At 45.2% G+C, this 21,007-nt stretch overlaps 1 protein-coding gene across 2 annotated transcripts; it reads left to right on the forward strand.

Annotated features, from left to right (window-relative positions):
* Window positions 1-667: 667 nt before the first annotated feature.
* On the forward strand, window positions 668-18,906 carry Plek2 (pleckstrin 2). 2 transcript variants are annotated; one of them, XM_076921895.1, is made up of 9 exons: window positions 668-873; window positions 7,341-7,505; window positions 10,123-10,304; window positions 11,444-11,535; window positions 11,824-12,011; window positions 12,220-12,321; window positions 14,274-14,357; window positions 16,510-16,588; window positions 17,212-18,906. In XM_076921895.1, exons 1-9 carry the CDS (start codon window positions 832-834, stop codon window positions 17,337-17,339), a joined length of 1,062 nt encoding a protein of 353 aa, XP_076778010.1. In that variant the 5' UTR covers window positions 668-831; the 3' UTR covers window positions 17,340-18,906. The 2 variants fall into 2 exon arrangements, with proteins under 2 accessions (XP_076778010.1, XP_076778011.1); XM_076921896.1 differs by lacking the exon at window positions 668-873 and adding an exon at window positions 6,973-7,052.
* Window positions 18,907-21,007: the final 2,101 nt, after the last annotated feature.

The raw sequence follows: 21,007 nt of genomic DNA on the forward strand, positions 1-21,007 counted from the left end.
TGCCAGGTCTCTTACTTTAAAGGTGAAGGTGTATGTTTGTTACAGAGGGGCAGAGCCCAGCATAGGGACACTAGCGTGTGCTGGGAGCCAGATTGAAGGGCTTCTCTGTCTTTCCATTGCCACTGCTGGCAGTTCTTTCTCTCTAGTCCAGACACTCCAGGGCCTTTGTCCTGACTAGCAGGCCCTTCCCTCTGCAGAGCAAAGAAGGAATATCAGGTATTCGATGCGGATCAGCACTACCAAGGTTTTCTTGTTTCAGACGCCAACATGGCGTAGTAAGACGTTGTGTTGATTCTATTGGGATATTTTCTTCATCATAGGTATTAGTTTTTATTTTAAAATATTGCATTACAATGTGACGTATACCGAAGACTGGATTGTTTTGCGTGCTCTTTAAACTCACCCCGAATTGCTAAAAATCTTTGACTCAGATTTTTTTGGTTGTTTGCTTTTGAGATGAGGATGGTGTGATGTACACACTGAGGTGAGAATGTGTTCTGTAGACTATGGCAGTCACCTTAAATTTGCGATTTCTATGCGTGCGCTACACACTGTTTCTCTGCTCTCAGGAATGGCTCACAACTATAGGCACCGGTCCAGGGTCGTGTTCTTGGGCGATCACCGCGGGCCATGCCGGGTAGGGCTGGCACACTGGGCATCTGGCGAGAGACGGTCCGCACAGAAGTCCCGACCCGGCCAGACTTCCTGCCCGCGGGGCGGGAGGCTCTGGGACTGGAAACGCGCCAGGGGGCGTCTCCGGGCGGGAGCGGCTTCCTGGGCGCGGGCGGCATCGGAGGCGGAACGCGGGGACAGCTCACCTGGACTGGCGACATGGAGGACGGCGTGCTCAAGGAGGGCTTCCTCGTGAAGAGGGTGAGTGCGCTCTGGCCTCGCGCCCGCGTGGCCGTGGGGACAGCAGGGCGGGCAAGTGCTGGACGCGGGGATGAGCTGGCGCAGTGCTCCCACTGGCCAGCGGGCCTGGCTTGCACAGGCTAATCCTGCTTGGTTACTGTGGTTCAGGGCTGGTTCTCTCCGGTGGATCTCTTAAAACAATTTACTGGAGTTGAGGACAGGACCCATGGTTAGCATACTCAAGGCCCTGGGTTTGGTCCATAACAACACCAACACCAACACCCCACCACCACACACACCCCACATGCCTTACTAAAGTACCATAAAGTGGTGTGGGTGCAAGGTGGAGAGAGCGTGGTTAAAAGGCACGGTTGGAAAGAAGGGATGATCTTCTGTGGTAGAGAGTTAACTATGACTGACCGCTGTTAAGAGTATATTCTCAAGTAACTAAGGGCATTTTGACTGTTTCCAACACCAAGAAACATTAATAAATGCTTGAGGTGATGGACATGCCAGTTACCCTGATGCGATCATTGCATACCGTGCCTAAGATTGATATCCCACTGTATGCACTCCATGCATATGCCCAGTCATGTGTCAATTAAACATAACAGCACGATATTGAAATATAAGGCACCATGGATATGCCGTGTAATTTACAGCCTAGAAGGGAGGAAGGCACCACCCCTTCTCAGTGTGTGTGTGTCTGTGAGTGTGTGTGTGTGTGTATGTGTGTGTCTGTGAGTGTGTGTGTGTGTATGTGTGTGTGTGTGTGTGTGTGTGTGTGTTACCACTTAGCTTTCTTATTTCATCAGTCATCAGCCCTGCAGGGTTAGTGACTGGCATCAGAACTGCTGTTGCTCTGTTGTTAGAGACGAGGAGACTATCAGGAGATGAAATAGCTTGTCTAGAGTAAGTGAGTATCAGACAGGATGTGAACTCACTCCATCATTAGTTCTCCCCCATCACCTTTGTTGAAGAAGCAAGTGTCCAACCAGGGACTGTGGGACTGACTCCCAGGATGCCTAGGGTCAAGGAACAAAAGAACATAGAAGAGAAACTTTTATGGTTCAGTGCATGCAGAAAATCTCAGGTTTGACCTCTAACTGGTAAGACAATTATTTTAACATTGATGTCAACACTGAACATTTATATTAGTATAATAGCATGCTATCTATCTACCATCTATCTATCTATCTATCATCTATCTATCTATCTATCTATCTATCTATCTATCTATCTATCTACATGTACAGGTGACTGAGCCCTTGGGCTGTTGTTCTGAGCTGACAGTCTTAGGAAGCTTGGTGATGAAGGATAAAAACTTGTCCTCCTTGTTAGCTCACTGGGTCACAGCCCCCATTAGCCCTGAAGGCTCAGGTCCCTTTCATCCTCTGTTTACAAGATGTCTGTGTTGTTTTGCACAGTGTGTGATATGGGAGGCGAGGGAGAGACAGGGTTTCTTCAAAGCTACAAGCAAGGAGGATGGGAAGATGAAGCCAGATCAGTGGACTGGTGTCCATCTGTCCAGAATTCCATGTTCACTTTGTGTCTTTGTCATTTAAATGATAATACGGTTTATCCAGGTCACAGTGACAGCCTGTGGGGAACCTCTGACTTCCACTGTACTGCAGTCTGTGAAGTGTCTGAGCTGGGGTCATGTGGGGTTGTTTAGTGATTGCTAGGCTGAGGTAGAAGCCCATGGAGGAGTGGGGTTACCTCCAGGTCAAACCCTTCAGATAGGGCTTTGTGGGCCTCTGCCTATTCCTTGGATTCCCTACGTGACTCTCCACTACTAATACTATGCAGAGACAGAGGAGGGCTGAGGCTCGCTGGGACCCTGACTCACTGAGGAGAGGATTGCCCCTCTCTTCTGAGAGGCCTGGGTTAGAATTCAGGGTGTCAGGAAGCGAGGAGTCATATTTGTTCCTGCCCAGGTGGGGAAGCTGGCCCAGGATCCTTGCCGTGATCACCACCTGCTCCCACTGCCCCATAAATCCACTTTCCTCTCAAGTGGCAGCAGTAAGCCTGTGCCACAGGGTTGTGATGGCACTGGGTGGTTTAGGAGAGTTCACAGCCCCAGGATGGTGAAGACCTGAGCTGGAAGCCAGAGAGTAGAGCAGCCATCTCCTGGAAGGCTTAGCTGGGGGCAGGCAGGCAGGGGCATGATGGAGTTGGCTCCTAATCCCGCCCAGACAAGAAAACCAAACTTAACGAAAAACACAGGGCACTTGCCAGGCCTGGCTTTCAGGGAGAGGAGCAGCTCTCTCTCTCTCTCTCTCTCTCTCTCTCTCTCTCTCTCTCTCTCTCTCTCTCTCTCTCTCTCTGTGTGTGTGTGTGTGTGTGTGTGTGTGTGTGTGTGTGGTGTTGGTGCGGGGGTTGGGGGAAGGATACAGCTTTGTGGTGAAGAGAGTCAAAACAGGTATTGCTGCCAGGCTTGGATCTTGCTCATCATGTTGGCCTGGAGACTGTAAGACTCCAAGACTCCATCTCAAGGAAAGACAGAGAAAGCTACTTGTTTGTTGTTGTTGTGTTTTTGAGACAGGGTCTCATGTAGTCCACACTAGCCTCAAACACTCTGTGTATTTATGGATGACCTTGAACTCTTTGATCCGTCAGCCTCCACCTCCCAAGTACTGGCTTATAGACCTGTAACATCATGTCCAGTTTATTTAGTGCTGAGGCGTCAATCCAGCTCAGCAAGCCTCTACCAACTGGACTACATCCCAGTGCACCAAAATATGTTTCTTATGTATGGAAAGTTCTAGAAGACTGTGTAGTGGCTCATACCTCACTTGGGAGACTGAGGGAGGAGGACCCTGAGTTGGAGTCTCAGCTACATAGGGAGACCCTGCCTCAAATAAACAACACAACCAATCAACCAAACACCCCTGGAAGCTACCTACGTATCTCCTGAGATAAACAAATGATTAACTAAATAATGGTTATACAGATGTTAAAAATGCTTATGGTATTAGCTCTTAAGAGGAAAAAGACAGAAGTGTGGTAGTTGCTTTCCTAGTTGGGTTGACCAAATACTCAACAGAAAACAAATTACGGGAAGAAGAGTTTCTTAGGAGTCCATCATGGTAGGAAAGGCATGGCTTTCAGGTCATGGAGCTTTGCAGCTGGGAATTCCTCACCTCTGGGAAGATCAGGAAACGGAGCACGGCTATGCTGGAGCATTTTTCCCCTTTCTGTTCAGCCTTGTATCCCAGCTCATGGGCCAGTGCTGCCCACATTCAGAGTGTGTCTCCCCTTCTCTGTTTAACCTCCTTGAAAACACCGTCAGACACACCCATCAGTGTGTCTCCTAGGTGATTCCAAACCCAGCCAAGGTGAGGATGCAGGTTAACCATCACATAAGGTACATGTGAAGAAAAACAGTATGCCAAAAAGAAAGAGACTCCAGGAGTTCTAGAGGCTGGAGGTCCAACACTCAAGGTACTGGTAGGGCCATGCTCCCTTGAAGCCTGCCAGGTGGAACCCCCACTTGCTCCTCTGGTTTCTAGTAGTTGCTGGACACCCTTGGTGATCCAATGACTTGTAGCTCTGTCACAAGCCTCTGGATGCTCTATCACATCGCATGGCGTGACCATCCCTCCTGTGAGTCTTCCCTCTGTAAGGATACCAGTCACATTTCACCTTGGATTAGTGCCAGCATTACTGTGACGTGACCTTGTCATAATTTGATAACATCTACAGAGACTTTATTTCCAAATAAGATCATATTCATGGGTATCAGAAGTTAGAATGTCAACGTTTCTTCTGGGAGACACACTTCATCCCATAACAAGTACCAACTCTACTTTTGGGGGTTGTAGGGTATAACTGTCTGATTCTTCATCTTTATTTTATTTATTTACTTACTTCTTTATATTATTATTATTATTATTATTATTATTATTATTATTATTATTATTTTGGTTTTTCGAGACAGGGTTTCTCTGTATAGCCCTGGCTGTCCTGGAACTCACTCTGTAGACCAGGCTGGCCTCAAACTCAGAAATCTGCCTGCCTCTGCCTCCCAAGTGCTGGGATCAAAGGCGTGCGCCACCACCACCCGGCTACTTCTTTATTTTAAAACAAGATCTCATTGTATAGACCAGGCTGCCCTCAAACTTACAGAGATCTACCTGCTCTGTCTTTGAGTGCTGGGCTATACAGCTACCCTGCCTGGCTATTTCCTCATCATTAAAGCAGGAGTCGAGTAGCCTCCTTTGAGAGTGTCTCCAGCTGTTATGTTTTATGTTTTGTGCTTCTTTAGTATAACCATGGCGTGCAAGTTCATCTCGTGGGACCCCTCATGTCCCCAAAGGAACTGGCCTCTGCCTCAATCCGTGGCTTCCAGACAAGAGGCCTGAAGAGAGAGGGTTCTCCATGCATGGGGACTAGTGTCTAGGTAGAGTTGGGGCTGGGTTTACTTGGACCTAGACTCACTTTGCCTGTGTGAACTGTGGTTTATCTATGGAGTGAGGTGTGAGAATATTGCACAGGCCTCCTGGGGAGGTCCCCACTACAGTCTCACTGTTTCGTTCACTTGTTCCAACACACTGTGGTCAGAATGATTGTTTTGTTGAGGCAGGATCTCCCTGCGTAGCCTCAAATTTGTGATCCTCCTGTCTCAGGTATGATTACAGATTAGAGCTCCACTAAGCCTGACCAGAGTGACTGACCAATTGATTGATTTTTGAGAAAGTTTTAAATTCAGGCTTACTATGTAGCTAAGGATAACTACATAATTCTTAACTTCTGATCCTTCTTTCTCTACCTGAGAGCAGGCATGTGCTACCATGCTTAGTGTATGTGGTGCTGGGGATGAACCCAGGACTTCATGTGTGTTAGGCTAGCACTTTATGTCTGGGTTACATCCCCAACTGCAGAGTAATCTTTCTAACCTGAGACCCTAAGCTTGTTCTGCTTCTGCTTAAAATCCTTCAAGGTATGAAGATCAAACTGTGACATAGAATGGGAAACCTTTGCCTACCAGGAACCCATTACTTCTCCATCCCTGTCCATGGCCAAGTCATGTGGAACCATGCATATACCCCTAAAGGGGAAGTACTGTCATGGTTTTGTTGTTGGGGATCAAACCCAAGACCACACAAAGATAGGCAAGGGCTTGATCGACAGGCTACATCTCTACCCTACTCTTGCCTGTCTTCCTCATCTGACTAAATCATGTACAATTCCCAGCAACCACATAGCGGCTCACAACCATCTATCCCAGGATCTAAAGCTCTCTTCTGATATCCTGGCATACATACAGATAGAGCACTCATATACATAAAATAAATAAATAAATAATCTTTTTAAAAATATTTTTTGCTTATTTGAGTTTGTTTATTTTACAATTAAAACAGCACATCCTTTTCTGGGTATTATAATCTACACCTATAATCCTAGATCCCAGAAGGCTGAGGCCAGAGGATCATAGGTTCAAATCCAGCCTGGGTAAGACCCTGCTGTCTTGAAAACAAACAAACAAACAAACAAACAAACAAACAATGTTTGAATGCTTTCAGCTCAATGGTGGAGAGATTGCCAAGCATTCTTGAGGCTCTGGTTCAATTTCACCACCATACACCCTCAAAGAATTGTTTATAATATATTTTTAGAATTATATATTAGGGGCTGGGGATATAAGTTCAGGGTACTCACCTTGCATGCATGGTGCCTTGGCTTCAGTCTCTAGCCACACACACACATACACACACACAGATTTTCTTTTAAACTGTTATTTATTTATTTAGTTTTGGAGACAGGGACTGTAACCCTCTATGTAGACCAAACTTGTTTTGAACTCACAGAGATCTGCCTGTTTCTGCTTCAGGAGTGTTAGAATTAAAGCTGTGTATTACCTCCCCTGGGGCTGGATAATCATGAGTTCGAGGCTACCCTGGGTTTCATAGTTAGATCTTGTCTAAACACACGCACACACGTACACATACATACATACATACATATCTAATATATACACAATACATACATACACACATACATACCCTGTCTAAATACATACATGCATACATGCATACATGCATACAGACAAACATGGTAAAGGGAAAAGACTAGAAGGAAACTCCAGATGTTAACAATGGCTGTCTTGTACTAAAAGAATTATAGGTAAGTGATTATTCCTTATATTTTGCAGTTTCTCTCGAGCTTTATGACTTGGTCCTGGGATGTATAGCTCAGAGGTAAAACACTTGTCTCACATGCCAGAGGGCCTGGGTTTGATCCCTTTCACTGGGGGGGATTTATAGACAGAACAAAAGTGAATAGGAAGTAAGGCCAAGGTCAAAGGCCTTTTTGCCTTCAGAAGAGATGAGCGAAAGGAGAGTCGGACACAATGACAGCTCCCTCCTTCACTGTGCATTTACTCTCAGCCCACACGTGCTTTAGTCATGGGCTTCCTCTCTCCAGTGCTGTATCCTCCCCTGCATCGGCTCACCACTGGGATTTCCTGTCTGCCCGTCTGTTCATAGGGCCACATTGTCCACAACTGGAAGGCACGATGGTTCATCCTTCGGCAGAACACACTCCTGTATTACAAGCTAGAGGGTGGCCGGCGAGTGACCCCGCCCAAGGGGAGGATCGTCCTCGATGGCTGCACCATCACCTGCCCCTGCCTGGAGTATGAAAACCGGCCGGTATGTGAGCATCCTGATGCGTGGTCCCCTGTACCAGCCACCTTGCCCTTTTGTTATCATTGAATGATCTGGGTTCAAATCCTGGCTGTCCCATGAACCGGGGCAAGTAGTTAAACAGAGGCAACAGGTGGCTTAGCTATTAAAAGCATTTCCTCTCCTGCTCTTGCGGTAGTCTGGTTGCCAGCACTCATATCAGGCAGCTCGCAACTGCTGTAACTCCAGTTCCAGGGAATCTGGTGCCCTCTGGCCTCTATAAGCACCTACAAGTATGTGGTGCACACAAACACACCACACACACACACAGAGAGAGAGAGAGAGAGAGAGAGAGAGAGAGAGAGAGAGAGAGAGAGAGAGAGAGAGAGAGAGAGAGTGTTGTCTACTTCAAGTACGGCCTCAGGAATAGGGATCCCGGGAGTGAAGACTATCAATGTAGCTAGTAAGGGAATACTCACTGAAGTTGTGATGGGAGATTGTCTGGGACGAGATGAGGTAGGCCATGGGGAGCCACTGAAGGTTTTGAGTGAGAGTGGATTGCTGAAAAGTGTTTTTAGATGTCCGGCATAGTAGCTCACACCTGTAATCCCAACACTCAGGAGGCTGAGGAAGGAGGAGTGCCAGAGTTCAGGATGTGAAGGGCGGCCTAGATAACATCACAGTTTCAGAGGTTCAGTCCATTATCATCATGGCAGAGAGCATGACAGCACACAGGCAGACATGGTGCTGGAGAAGGAGCTGAGGGTTCTACATCTGGATCTGCATCAGCAGGACCTAAGAGACTTTAGCACTGGTTTCTGAAACCTCAAAGCCCACGCCAGTGACACACTTCCTTTAAGACCACACCTGCTAATTCTTTCAAATAGTGCCACTCCCTGGTGACCAAATACTCAATTCTATAAGCCTATGGGGGACATTCTTATTCAAAGCAGCACACCACTTATCAAGAGTCTGTGAAGTGTCAGAGGAACCATTGAAGAGTGGTGAGCGTAAGCCGAGATGACTTCACATCCTCTCCCCCTTAGAATCTTAAGACTGAGTGCACAGTAGGCATGGTGGTGCACACTTTTAATTCCAGTCAGTGCTCAGGAGGCAGAGGCAGGCAGATCAAGGCCAGCGTGGTTTACAAAGCAAGTTCTGGGACAGCCAGACCTACACAGACCTTATCTCAAAAACCCAAACAAGCAAAGGACCTCACTCTCCAAAAGACTGAATACAACATCTAAGCACATATAGATGGCTTGTGTTTGTTGAATCAATCTTGAACAAAGGTGAAAGATTGACAGATGTGTCAGATGGTTTTAAAGAGGAAATCCTGGTTTCCTCAGTGGTACTCTGGGTATCATTGAATGAAGCCTCAAACTCACAGGCTACATTCTAGACCTGTTGCCCCTTAATACTTATTACAGTGAATGGGGAACATGGGTACCATGGAGATGAGAAAGATTAGGTTTCAGTTTCCAAATGGGAAACAGGCTAAGTTCCTGGAGTTGTTAATTTTCATGTTAATTTCACATGAAGTTTTACATGAAATAACCAACACTGTAGTGTTTCTCTAGGAACAAGTCATAAAGAGAGAAAGAGACAGACAGAGAGAGAGAGAGAGAGAGAGAGAGAGACAGAGCGAGAGACAGAGAATGTGTGTGTGTGTGTGCTATTGAGGTGTTTGGTGTTCACTTGGCCTTTCTAGTCTCTCCTGAAACTAAATGAAATTAAACTGGTCAACTGCAGCTTGACAGAAACAAATTCAAGCCAACCTTCCACTGATGCTGGCAAGTGAATGCTAACTTAGTGAAATGTCTTCACGATGTCCCTTGAGACAGTGAGTCAGCCATGCCTTATTCCCCCGTATTTAGTATTAATTTAAATGAAGGCTATTAAGTTCGAAAGCAAAACAAGCACGCTGTGAATATGCTGGTGACCACAGTTCGACTTGACATGTCTAAGAGAGGCTCCTGGCTTTGATCCCTATCACTGAGACAGTGGGCCTGATCTACTTCTTCCACAGTTGCTTTCAGGGCCCCCAGGTGTCCAGTTAGAGGATACAAACACGGCCCATAGTACAAAGACTGTCTGCCGATTCCACCAAGTATGAGTCCACCATGTCAGTAGCTGCTCACGGCCCTTGTACTCTTAGGTACAGCAATGTAGTACCTCTGTCTCCACCTAGTCCTGTAGCAGAATCTTCCATCTTGGGTGAGGATCCATCCTCCGAGGATGCTGACCGAGGGCAGAGCATGGATCAGAGGGCCAACCGTTTGGGAAGGAGCTGAAGCCACATGGAGGATGAATGAAAGACTTGGAGATACTTAAACTGTGGTCAGAAGTGAGGCTGTGGTTCTGGAAGGAGGAGCCAGAGCCACAATGCTGGGGTGTACTCTACAGTACTCTGTGTAGAAGGGAAAGACAGCTTTAGGAGGCCATGAGCCTTGGATGTCTTGGATGTACCCAAATCAATATGTTCAGCCCGACTTGCTGAGTGTGAGCAGAGGCTGGACACTAGGCCTCCCTGGATGCATGGCCTCCTGGGTTCTTGCCGGTCCTGTCATTTCTGCTGCCAGCATTCTCTTGACCGATTCTCCCCCGAGTATTGATCGGTCTGTCTGGTTGTCTCTTCTTACAGCTCCTCATTAAACTAAAGACCCGAACTTCCACTGAGTACTTCCTGGAAGCCTGTTCTCGAGAGGAAAGAGACTCCTGGGCCTTTGAGATAACAGGGGCTATCCATGCAGGGCAGCCAGGGAAGATCCAGCAACTCCACATCCTGAAGAACTCCTTCAAGCTGCCCCCACACATCAGCCTGCAGTGAGTGCTCCACCTGCCTGTCCCTGCCTCTGCCTGGACTCCCTGCTGTCTTTCTTGCCTATTTATTGTGGAGGGGGACCCTATAGTGCTGCCTAGGCCTGGCTATTCAACCCTTGTGCTTCAGGGTCAGCCGTTTTCTCTGTTCTGGTTATGCTGTGTTGACTGGCTGGAACTTGCTTTGTGTAGCTCTTCTCTCCTGTTTAACCTCTTAGGACCTCTACCAAGTCATTTTACCTCAGTTCCACTTTAGGTAGAATGCTTGGCACTATGGTCAGGTCTCGTTTGCAGCTCAGTGTCAGGTAGCAGTCACCTGTTTAGTGAGATCCCTCATTCAACTGTCCAAGAAATCACTGAGTCACCTCACGATATGTACAAATATTATGTATCAACTTCAAAAGGAAAAAAAAGGGGACAGTTACTGAGTGCTTGTTGAATGGCATGCATTGTGCCAAGTGCCCGGCAGAGGTAAATGAGAGTTAACCAAGTCTCCAGGGCCTTCCACCCCAAGATATACATAGAGATCTTTCAGTGGCGGCAGCAACTGTCACATCAGGTAGAGGGAAGCCAGATGATACTGTCTGTCCCACAGAGATGTCTGAAAGGTGTTTCCCTCACGAAAATATAACCTCTCAGGTAGCCACACTATTACCCCCATCATGGAGGGGGTGTGAGTCGACTCCTGGACTCAGAAAACTCCACCCCAGCCTCTGAAGTCTAGTCTGGCTGGGCCCCGTCTGCGGGTCTACATCCCCGCTAAGCCAGGGTGAGTGCAGGGAGGAGCGGTTGATAAGGTGGATTACAGAAGGGGTGATGCAGAGGGGGCGCTGAAGAAGTCCAGACAAAATGCAGCAAATCATAGGGAGCCACGTGGGTTACTGCAGTTACTGCACGCTCTGTGTTTTAAACCGTCACAGTTGTTTAGTCTGATGTCCACAGTCATAGTTGCCTAGTGTGGAAATATTCTAACACTTAGATGACCAAGAAGAGAGGAGTCTCTGAAAACCCTGTGCATTGGATTTTGATTGTGTCACAAAAGCCTGTCTCTGTGTTGTGTGTCATACCATTTGTCCCTTGCTTTAGATCATGAACTGTAACTGACAGGGTGACCAGGCTCCTTTCTTTGCCTTCCTTCTATGTAGTCGAATTGTGGACAAGATGCATGACACCAGCAGCGGAATCCGGCCGAGTCCCAACATGGAGCAGGGAAGCACCTACAAAAAGACCTTCCTGGGTGAGCCTGCCTGTCCCGTGACCGGGTTGGAGACCTGGGTCGTAGTGCCTGGAGCTCATCCAAGCAGCTTATAATGGGGACGGAGCTGTCTGCTAAGAAATGGGATGGCCTGTGAGGACCACCTGTGGCTATGGCGACAGCTCTGTGCATTGGGTGTCACCATCAGGCTGCTCTGAGGTAGAACCTGAGGCCTCTTGGGAAGTCAGCATCAATAAGGTAGTTGATTAAGCCCCTGAGTAGTCTAGTCAGCCCACGGCCTGACAGGTGTTTGTCCTTGTGCTCGCACAGGCTCCTCTCTGGTGGACTGGCTCATCTCCAACAGCTTTGCAGCCAGCCGTCTGGAGGCAGTGACCCTGGCCTCCATGCTTATGGAAGAGAACTTCCTCAGGCCAGTAGGGGTCCGAAGCATGGGAGCTATTCGCTCTGGGGATCTGGCCGAGCAGTTTCTGGATGATTCCACAGCCCTATACACTTTTGTAAGTTAGAAGTTGGGTTCCTCTTGGCGTTCGGGGAGAGAGAAGGAAGTGGTCGGAGTAGCAGCCATAGGGAAGGCCCAGGGTATGGGGAACAGCTACCTCAAGGGGACAAGTGACTTCTGTGTTGACCAATTTTCTGCCTTTGCAACTCCTATGCCCTGGGCCTGGGGTTCTTTTGTAACAAGTCCTCGCTTTCCCGTCCCACTAGGCTGAAAGCTACAAGAAGAAGGTAAACCCCAAGGAAGAGATCAGCCTCAGCACAATGGAGTTAAGTGGCACAGTGGTCAAACAAGGCTACCTATCCAAGCAGGTATGACTCTTTGAGCAGGAGGAGATGCTTGAATCATACTTGTAGGAGACAGGAATGAGCCCAGAGGGAGGCAGGGGCTGAGGATGCTGGGTATTCTTTACTAGTGGGATCCACAGAAACAGAACCTCCCCTTCTCAGCCACAAGAAGCAGGACAAAGACCTGTACATTCACACATACCAGACCCCAAGAATTGTTTTGAAAAAAAAAAAATATATATATATATATATATATATATATATATATATATATATATACATATACATAAGTAATTGTTACATCGTCTTTGTTTGGGTTTTATTTCTGTGAAGAGACCCATTACCATGACCATGGCATCTCCTTTGGTTTGTTTTTGCTTTTGTTTTCTGAGACAGGGTTTCTCTGTGTAGTCCTGGCTGTCTTGGAAGTCACTCTGTAGATCAGGCTGGTCTCAAACTCAGAGATCTAGACCATGGCAGCTCTTAAAAGGAAAAAGTTTGATGGGGGCTAACCTACAGTTTCAGAGGTTCAGTCCATTATCATGGCAGGAAGAATGGCAGCGTCCAGGCAGGCATGGTGCTGGAGGAAGAGCTGAGAGTTCCACATCTTGATCTGCAGGCAGCAGAAGGGGACTGTACCACACTGGGCATAGCTTGAGCACAGGAGACCTTAAAGCCTGCCCCATCAGAGACACTTCCTCCAACAAGGCCACACTACTCCAAGGCCACATTCCCTAATGCCACTTTCTATGGGTCAAACATTCAAATACATGCGTCTCTGTGGGTCATACCTATTCAAACCACCATATGCATTAAGAAGCAACGTCTATATTATTGCCTGATTTTACATTTGTCACCTTCCTGATAAGCATAGCGATCCATCTGCTCTTAAGTTATTACTTACCATAGAAGGAATGCTTCACCCCAAAGGTCCTGCTGCTGCTGGGCTTGACAGCAACACTAACTGAGGGAAGAAATGAGAGCCTACATGAGTGGATCAGGGGATGAGAGAGGCTCTAAACGCTAAGGAAGTTTCATGATCTTGGGCGTGAGTTCAGAGAAAGCTTCTTTCTCGCTCTCTGTCACACACACACACACACACACACACACACACACACACACACACAGAGCTTAATACCTTCTATTTACACTTTATTGTATACTGTATCATAGACTATAATTGATTTTTTTCTGATATAAAATGTTACATTGATTTCCTCTGTGCATACATGTAAAGTACACAAATATACATGTAGCTACAGAGTTGTTTTTGGACCAAGTTGATCCTTAAAATGTTGGTGACCTTGGTGATGTGCTGTGGCCTGTGAACTTCTGGTTCACTTGCTCTGTCCTCCTCCTCCTTTAAAATTAAAATTTATTTAATATCATTATTTACATTTTTTTGTGTGTGCATGGGTGTTTTGTCTGCATACATTTGTATGCGGTGCCTACAGATACCAGAAGAGGGAATTGGATCTTCTGGAACTGGAGTTATAGATGGTTGGTTGTGAGCCACCATGTGGATGCTGGGAACTGAACCTGAGCCTTCTTCAAGAGCAGCAAATGCTCTTAACTGTTGAGCCATCTCTCTAGCCCCGTCCCCATTTTTATTATTGTTGATCAGTGGTGGGGATTGAACCTGGGATCTTGTGCTTGCTGGCCTCACAACCTTACTGCTCAGCCATAGCCTCGGCCCCTTAGTCCTTTTTTAAAAATTCCTGAATGTGGAGATAACACACCCCTTCTTTTAGTGCTAACTCTTATCTCTCTGTACACTAAATGTGGTACTTCTGCTATGGTGCCACTAAACAGGGATCATGTTACTGTAATCCTTGAGTTTCTTGGAAACTCTCGCTGGAATGTCGTTTCCATCAGAGTAGGCTGGTTTGTTGGGGTTTTGTTTGATGGAAGCATGGAAAAAGGAAGAAAATGTAGAGCTGTCACCAGTGAGACTTGAACCCTTTTCTTCCCCACAGGGGCACAAGAGGAAAAACTGGAAGGTGCGTCGATTTGTTCTGAGGAAGGACCCAGCTTTCCTGCACTACTATGACCCTTCCAAAGTGAGTGACGAGTGTTCTTTGGGGCTGTACTGCTTCTGAGTCCAGTAGACCAGGCAGCTAGTGTGCATCCTCTCCCACATCGCCATGGTTCTGTGCAGGCCATGCTACGCTGTCATACAGTTGTCTGCTCAGTGTGTGGCCTTCTGTGCCCACTTCCCATGAGAGGACCTTCATTATTTTGAGAAGCAGCACCTTTTTCTTTCCCCAAAGCCTGCGTTGTGGGCAAGGTGAGGTGTACACATGAGATGGGCAAGGTGAGGTGTACACATGAGACTCCAGCCTCTTCAACCCTTTCATCTGACTGGCCCACAAATTCTGCCTCCCTTGGCTTTTTATCACCTTTGAAAACATTGTAATGTATTTAATTTACACATTATGTTTTGTGTCAGGAATTGCTGCTCTGAGTACCACCTCATGCTGAGTTAATCTAATTTTAATCAAGGGGAGAAAGGTGGCTGTTTAGTTGTGGTGTTCAGCCTTACCTTTGATATCTGTTTTTCGTCAGGACCCCTTAGACTCATGGAGGAACCCGCTCATTCCCTGCCATCTCTGTTGTTAAGGGTTTCCATTACTGTGAACAGACACCATGACCAAAGCAACTCTTATAAAGGACGACATTTAACTGAGGGTGGTTTACAGGTTCAGAGGTTCAGTCCATTGTCAAGGTGGGAGCATGGCAGCGTTCAGGAAGGCATGATGCTGGAGAAAGAGCTGAGAGTTCTGCAGTTTCATCCAAAGGAAGCCAGGAGCAGACTGTCTCATAGCAGCTAGGAGGAGGTTCTCTTCTGCACAGGACGTTGCCTGGGCATAGGACTTCAAAGCCTGCTTATACAGTGACACACTTCCTCCAACAAGGCCACACCTATTCCAACAAGACCACACCTCCTAATAGTGCCATTTCCCATGAGCCAAGCTTACTCAAACCACCACAGTGCCCAAGCACAAGGAAGACAAAGGCCTGGGAAGAGAGATAGCAGGAGAGATGACTGAGTAATCAAACCCTTGGGTCCCCAGAAGGCACCTATTGACCTATTGATTTCTCTAAGGTCTCGGTCTCTCTCTCTCTTTTTTTCATCTTTTAAAAATTTTTTTTAAAAGACAGTATATCACATAGCCTGGGGTAGCCATAACTCACTGTCATGTCACCAAGGATGCTGTTGAATGCTGGGATTACAGGCGTCACCACCTGGATTGAACTCAAAATTCTGTGTAGGCTAAACAAGCAAGCTAACAACTGAACTACATTCTCAGCCACACAAATCCCCTCTGAAGCAAGGAAACTACTAGCAAACGCATAAGCACAGGTTTTGCACGTAACTCTTAGTCTAACCTTAACTACTCTGCGCTTTTGATGAGTCCAGGGCCTTTTGCTATTAATTTGCTCCTATGCTGTGCCTTTATGGCTCCTACTGCTGGGCTAAATCCACCCCAGTGCCCAGGATCTGTTTCTCAAAGCCTATTCAGTTTCCCCTCGAGACTGCCTGCTGTAGACTCTGCATTGTTATTTAACTGTGTTTGCTTTTGTTTGCTGAAACCACCATTTAGTATTGATTATTAACAGAAGGGACCAAGGGCTGAGGCTCCTGGTGTATAAAGTTGATCTTTAACCATCCAGATACCATAAACCCAGTCCTTTTTCCTACCAAGCATATAACTAAAGACTTACATAACAATGTCCAATGTGCAGGAATACCCATTATCACTTACTGACCAAGGTTAAAGAAGCCAGTGCATGCTTCTGGTAGAAAGTTGGATCAGCCTGGTATCTCACCCCCCCCCCCCCGCCACCCCCCCGAGACAGGGTTTCTCTGTATAGCCCTGGTTGTCCTGGAACTCACTCTGTAGACCAGGCTGGCCTCAAACTCAGAAATACCTCCCAAGTGCTGGGATTAAAGGTACGTGCCACCACTGCCCGGCAGCCTGGTATTTTAATGGCACTGTTGCTACTGGTCCTGAAGAGGCCCACACTGCCTCACTGGTATAAATTACTTGTGCAAATGAAGCCCAAGTTCAGTTTCCTTTATTACAGATAATTTGAAGTGGCTTTACAAGGCCTACAGATCAGTTATTAGGGGATGTGGGAATGTGTCTTTTTTTTTTTTTTTTCCTTTTGTATGTTCATGAAATTACTGATTAGTCTCTTCCTCCACAGGAAGATAACAGGCCAGTAGGTGGGTTTTCTCTTCGTGGTTCCCTTGTGTCTGCTCTGGAGGATAATGGTGTTCCTACTGGTAAGCTACAACTTCTGCTCTGGCCTAAAGATCTCTGGGGCCACCATCTGCATGTTATTGATGCCCCTGGGAGGAAACCCTGAGCAGGACTTTTCTCAGTGAGACAATGTTATCATTTTTGAAGCCCATTTAAAAAACAAAGTAAAAGGTTATATGGGATGTTCAATCAACAGAATAATTCTTACTTTTGATATTCTTTATTCTCAGTTTCTGTGCTGATGGCCTGTAAGCGTCCATCTAAGTTACAGCGAAGGGTCACAGTGTTTTCATGTTAAAGTATGCTTTCATTTTCTATTCGTATTGATTTTACAATCCCCAGCTATGGTAGGAAGGTAGTATCATTTCTGATTTGTGGGTATAGAAATCGAGGTTCAAAACCAATCCAAAGTAAACATCAAATTATGTGCCTTTTTTAAACATAAACTTAGGGGATTCTTTGATGTGAAACTGTTAGTCTGTGAGTAACACAGGGCCAAGCAAGCAAGCTGCAAACTTTCAGAATAACCACAGACATGCCTTATAGTAGGCAGTGGAAATACTCAAGTGTTTTTGTCTTAGTATACATTCAGCTTATTCAAGCCGGAAGTGACATGGATATTCCATACTTTTCCTCCCCCGTGTAGGAGTTAAAGGGAATGTCCAAGGAAATCTCTTCAAAGTGATAACGAGGGATGACACACACTATTATATCCAGGCCAGCAGCAAGGCTGAGCGAGCAGAATGGATTGAAGCTATCAAGAAGCTGACATGATCCGAAGGAGCAGGACCAGGGTCTTCATCACTGGATACAGATCAGACTTCCTGGAGAACTGGAGTACAAGATATTGGGCTGGGGATGTGACTCAGTGGTAGAGGACTTGCCTGGCAATCCTGAGGCCCCAGGTTCAATTCTTGGTACTATTTGTTTGTTTTTTAAAAAGACTTTACCATTGTACATTTTGCACCACTTTGGAATGAGACTGCCCAAGGTGGCTCCTCAGATAACAGTGAGGATGTGATTTCTTTCTGCCTTCCTATGACCAACTTTAAAAGCTGGACCAGCTGTTAGGTGGGCAGTATCTTGACTTTGCTCTTCAGGACAGAAATCTGTCTGTCTTTGGGGAGTATAGTAGTACCTCTCTGTTGGAATACTAACTCCAGCGTTGCTATATTAAATACTCTAGTCTCAAGACAGCTCTCAACTGATTTCAACAACTCAGTATCTCTGGGATTAATAAAAATTGACATCTGTCTCTGGCTATTATGGTTCTTGTTCTATGGTTCCCACAGGCTTCCAAGCTATAACGCCTTATGTATTTATGTATTACCGAAGTTGGTTGTGGAGAAATCTCAGGTGATGTTACCAGGATGAGTAATGTTTCTTACGGTAAAGAGGGTGCTGGCAAACTGCTGACTGCTCAGAGGGTAGTTGTAGTTTGTCTTGTACTGTAAGACAGCAAGTATCACATGTTGCAGAAGTCATACTCTCTTGAAATCTGTCACAGATATTTTTTAAAAATACAGCTTTTCTACATAGAACGAACGCTTAGAAAGACACGGGGCATGTGCTCTCCAAGTGACAAAGATACAAATGACAAAAGTTAAATGAAGGCACCAAACTTTGGTTTAAAAATCAACATTAGCTGAAGTTAAGAACTTCCCCAGTTGGGAGTTAAAGTGAAAAGTCTATCATACAGTATTTTTATAAATATTTTTATTAAATTTATACAGTGATCTGGCCCATTATGGCCAGCATTCTTGCCAAGGACAATGGCTTGGACTTTAATAGATAAAACACATAACTTACATTTAAGAGGAGTGGATATTTCTAAAGTGCCTAAAGTAAAAACTTTTCTTAAAATAGATTTCCTCTTCATGTCTGGAACATCTGACCCTGAATAGTCAGGAATCCAAGAACATGTTCTTTTCCCTTTATTCCTTACTTTGTAAGAGACTGCCTTTTCAAGCACCACTTTTTTCATTTGGCATCTTTCCAGGTTTAATGTACCTAGAATTACTTTTAGAATGATGACAGGTGCTTATCTGAATTAAACTACATTTGGCTTGATAGCTTCCTGCTTCCAAATTGCCACAGCCATGCTTCTCATAGCTACAGGTAAGACAAGGATTCTCAAGGGTTTTAAAACAGGTGAGCATTGGCTGGAGACAAAGCAGTGAAGCTGGCAAGGTACTAGACCCAACTCTTCTTCCTTGTTCTCAATGTAAAAAAACTACCAGGACACAATGGGCTGGTGTACCATAAGCTGAGTAGTGGCAGAAATATCAGCACATCTCCATAGCTACAGTTAAGAACTTGAACATCTTGAAATTCCTCCCACCCCCAGCCCCCCAAAAAAACTCGAACATATTTGTGAGAATTGGTTATGTATGGTTATAAAACTGATTTTAAAAAAGCAGTTTCAATGTTTGATTTCTTTTTAGTCACTTTCAATTCATGTTAGGGGTCTTAAAATACCATTCATTTTGTTGTATGACCATGTGACTGTAATCAAAGGCAGAAGAGGGAAAGCAGAACTGTGAATATTTTTAATGAGAAGGCTTAGGTAGGAGAACCAAGATATGTTAAGTTCTGTGTTGTTTACTCTGTTCAGTTCTTCCCAGCTGGGTGAGTATGCCTGGCCTCATGTGTTTTAGTCTTTTTATCCAGTATTACTGCAGTACTGACCTCCCTGGCTAGTCACCATTTTACACAACTGTAGAACCTAATAAAAAAGCTCAGATGGAAAAAAAATTATGAGAGATCTGAGCTATTTCTTATTCTCTGAGACAGGGCTTCTCTGTGTAGCCTGGCTGTTTTGGAACTTGCTTTGTAGACCCAGGTATGCACCACCATGGCTGGCTTAAATTTTGTTTTTTTCTCTGTGTAACAGCCTTGGAACTTGCTTTGTAGACCGGTTAGCATAGAACTCAGAGATCTGCCTGCCTCCCAAGTGCTGGAATAAAAGATATATGCCACCAACCTGATTAAATTGTTTTTCTTTTTTTTAAAATATAAAACTTTTCAGTAAACAATCCCTAGGAAAAGGGCACTTGTTATACTTGATATTGCAATTTTTCTTCTGTGGTAATGGGGATTGATCCCAGGGCCTTGACTTGCTAGGTATGTACCAGGCCAACTTACATTTCTAAATCCTTAGAGGAGTATGTGTATTCTGTCTCTGAATTATCTGCGATTAGTTACTATTGTAACTTTGGTAACACCTTCATGTTCTTTTATAAACTTGAAAAATTTTTGAGACAGGGTCTCTCTATGCAGTATTTGATCTGTAACTTGATATATAGACCAGCTAGCCTTGAACTCAGAGATCCACCTGCCACTGTCTATGATGGGATTAAAGGCATGCATTACCTGGCCCTAAACTTGTTTCTTGATGCATGACCAGTGGTTTTCAATCTTTGGGTCATGACTTAAGATTGCTCCTTTCACAGGGGTTGCCCAAGACCATCAAAACCACAGATATTTACATTATGATTTGTAATAGTAGTAAAATTACAGTTATGAAGAAGCAATAAAATGATTTTATGGTTGAGAGTCATCACAATGTGAAGAGCTGTATTGAAGGGTCCAGCATTAGGATGGTTAAGAACCACTGCTGCAGTCAGCCAATCTGGAGTTCATTCAGATTCCCTAAATACTAGCAACATGGTATGCTGACTGGCAAGCATGGTTCCTTGGAAATGGGTTAGACCAGCAGATTAGAAGGCTAACAGACTACTATGTTAAACAAAGGACAAACTTTCATAAATGGTATAAAACATCTGCCAGCATTCCAATTTCCCATCCTTTTGACAGAGGGCCTTGCAATGGCTGCCCAGGCTCATCAGCAATCCTTCTCAACTTTCCAAGTTCTAGAGCCATAACCATACCTTCTGTACCCAACTCCAGAGCTCTTCCCATTCACTCTAGTCCTGGACTGACTTAGTTTTAAGTTTGCTTACAGATAATAAGTAGTATATGTATCCTAAGATAAGCATGCCAAATTAAATGAAGACTTTCTACCTGTGATGCTGTAGCTGTAACTTTATGTGTGTTACTTGAAAAAATTATTTTCACATTAAGTAGCTAGTTTGTGAAGGTAAAAATAGGAACACTAAAAATTATTTGTTAAATCACATCTTGTTTTTTTTCTTTTGGGGGGGGTGGGTACATATATTAAAAAAACAACTAACGACTTAGGTAGCACCGACAAGATAAAGAGAAAACTGTCCCCTTCAGTTGAGTGATGCTGCTCAAAATAACTACATCAAAGCAGCATCACTTTAAAACATCCCTTGACTTATGAATTCAAGGTAAGTAGCTTAGTATATACCAAAGGGACTGAGTGTGATGACTTCTCCCATCACTGGTTTCAAATAAGTTAACAGGCACATAATTCTTTCATTGAATTTCAAGGTTTTTCTCTACTAGGGATCAAATTC

This window comes from Arvicanthis niloticus, chromosome 23 (assembly GCF_011762505.2).
Source record: "Arvicanthis niloticus isolate mArvNil1 chromosome 23, mArvNil1.pat.X, whole genome shotgun sequence".
Taxonomy (NCBI): domain Eukaryota; kingdom Metazoa; phylum Chordata; class Mammalia; order Rodentia; family Muridae; genus Arvicanthis; species Arvicanthis niloticus.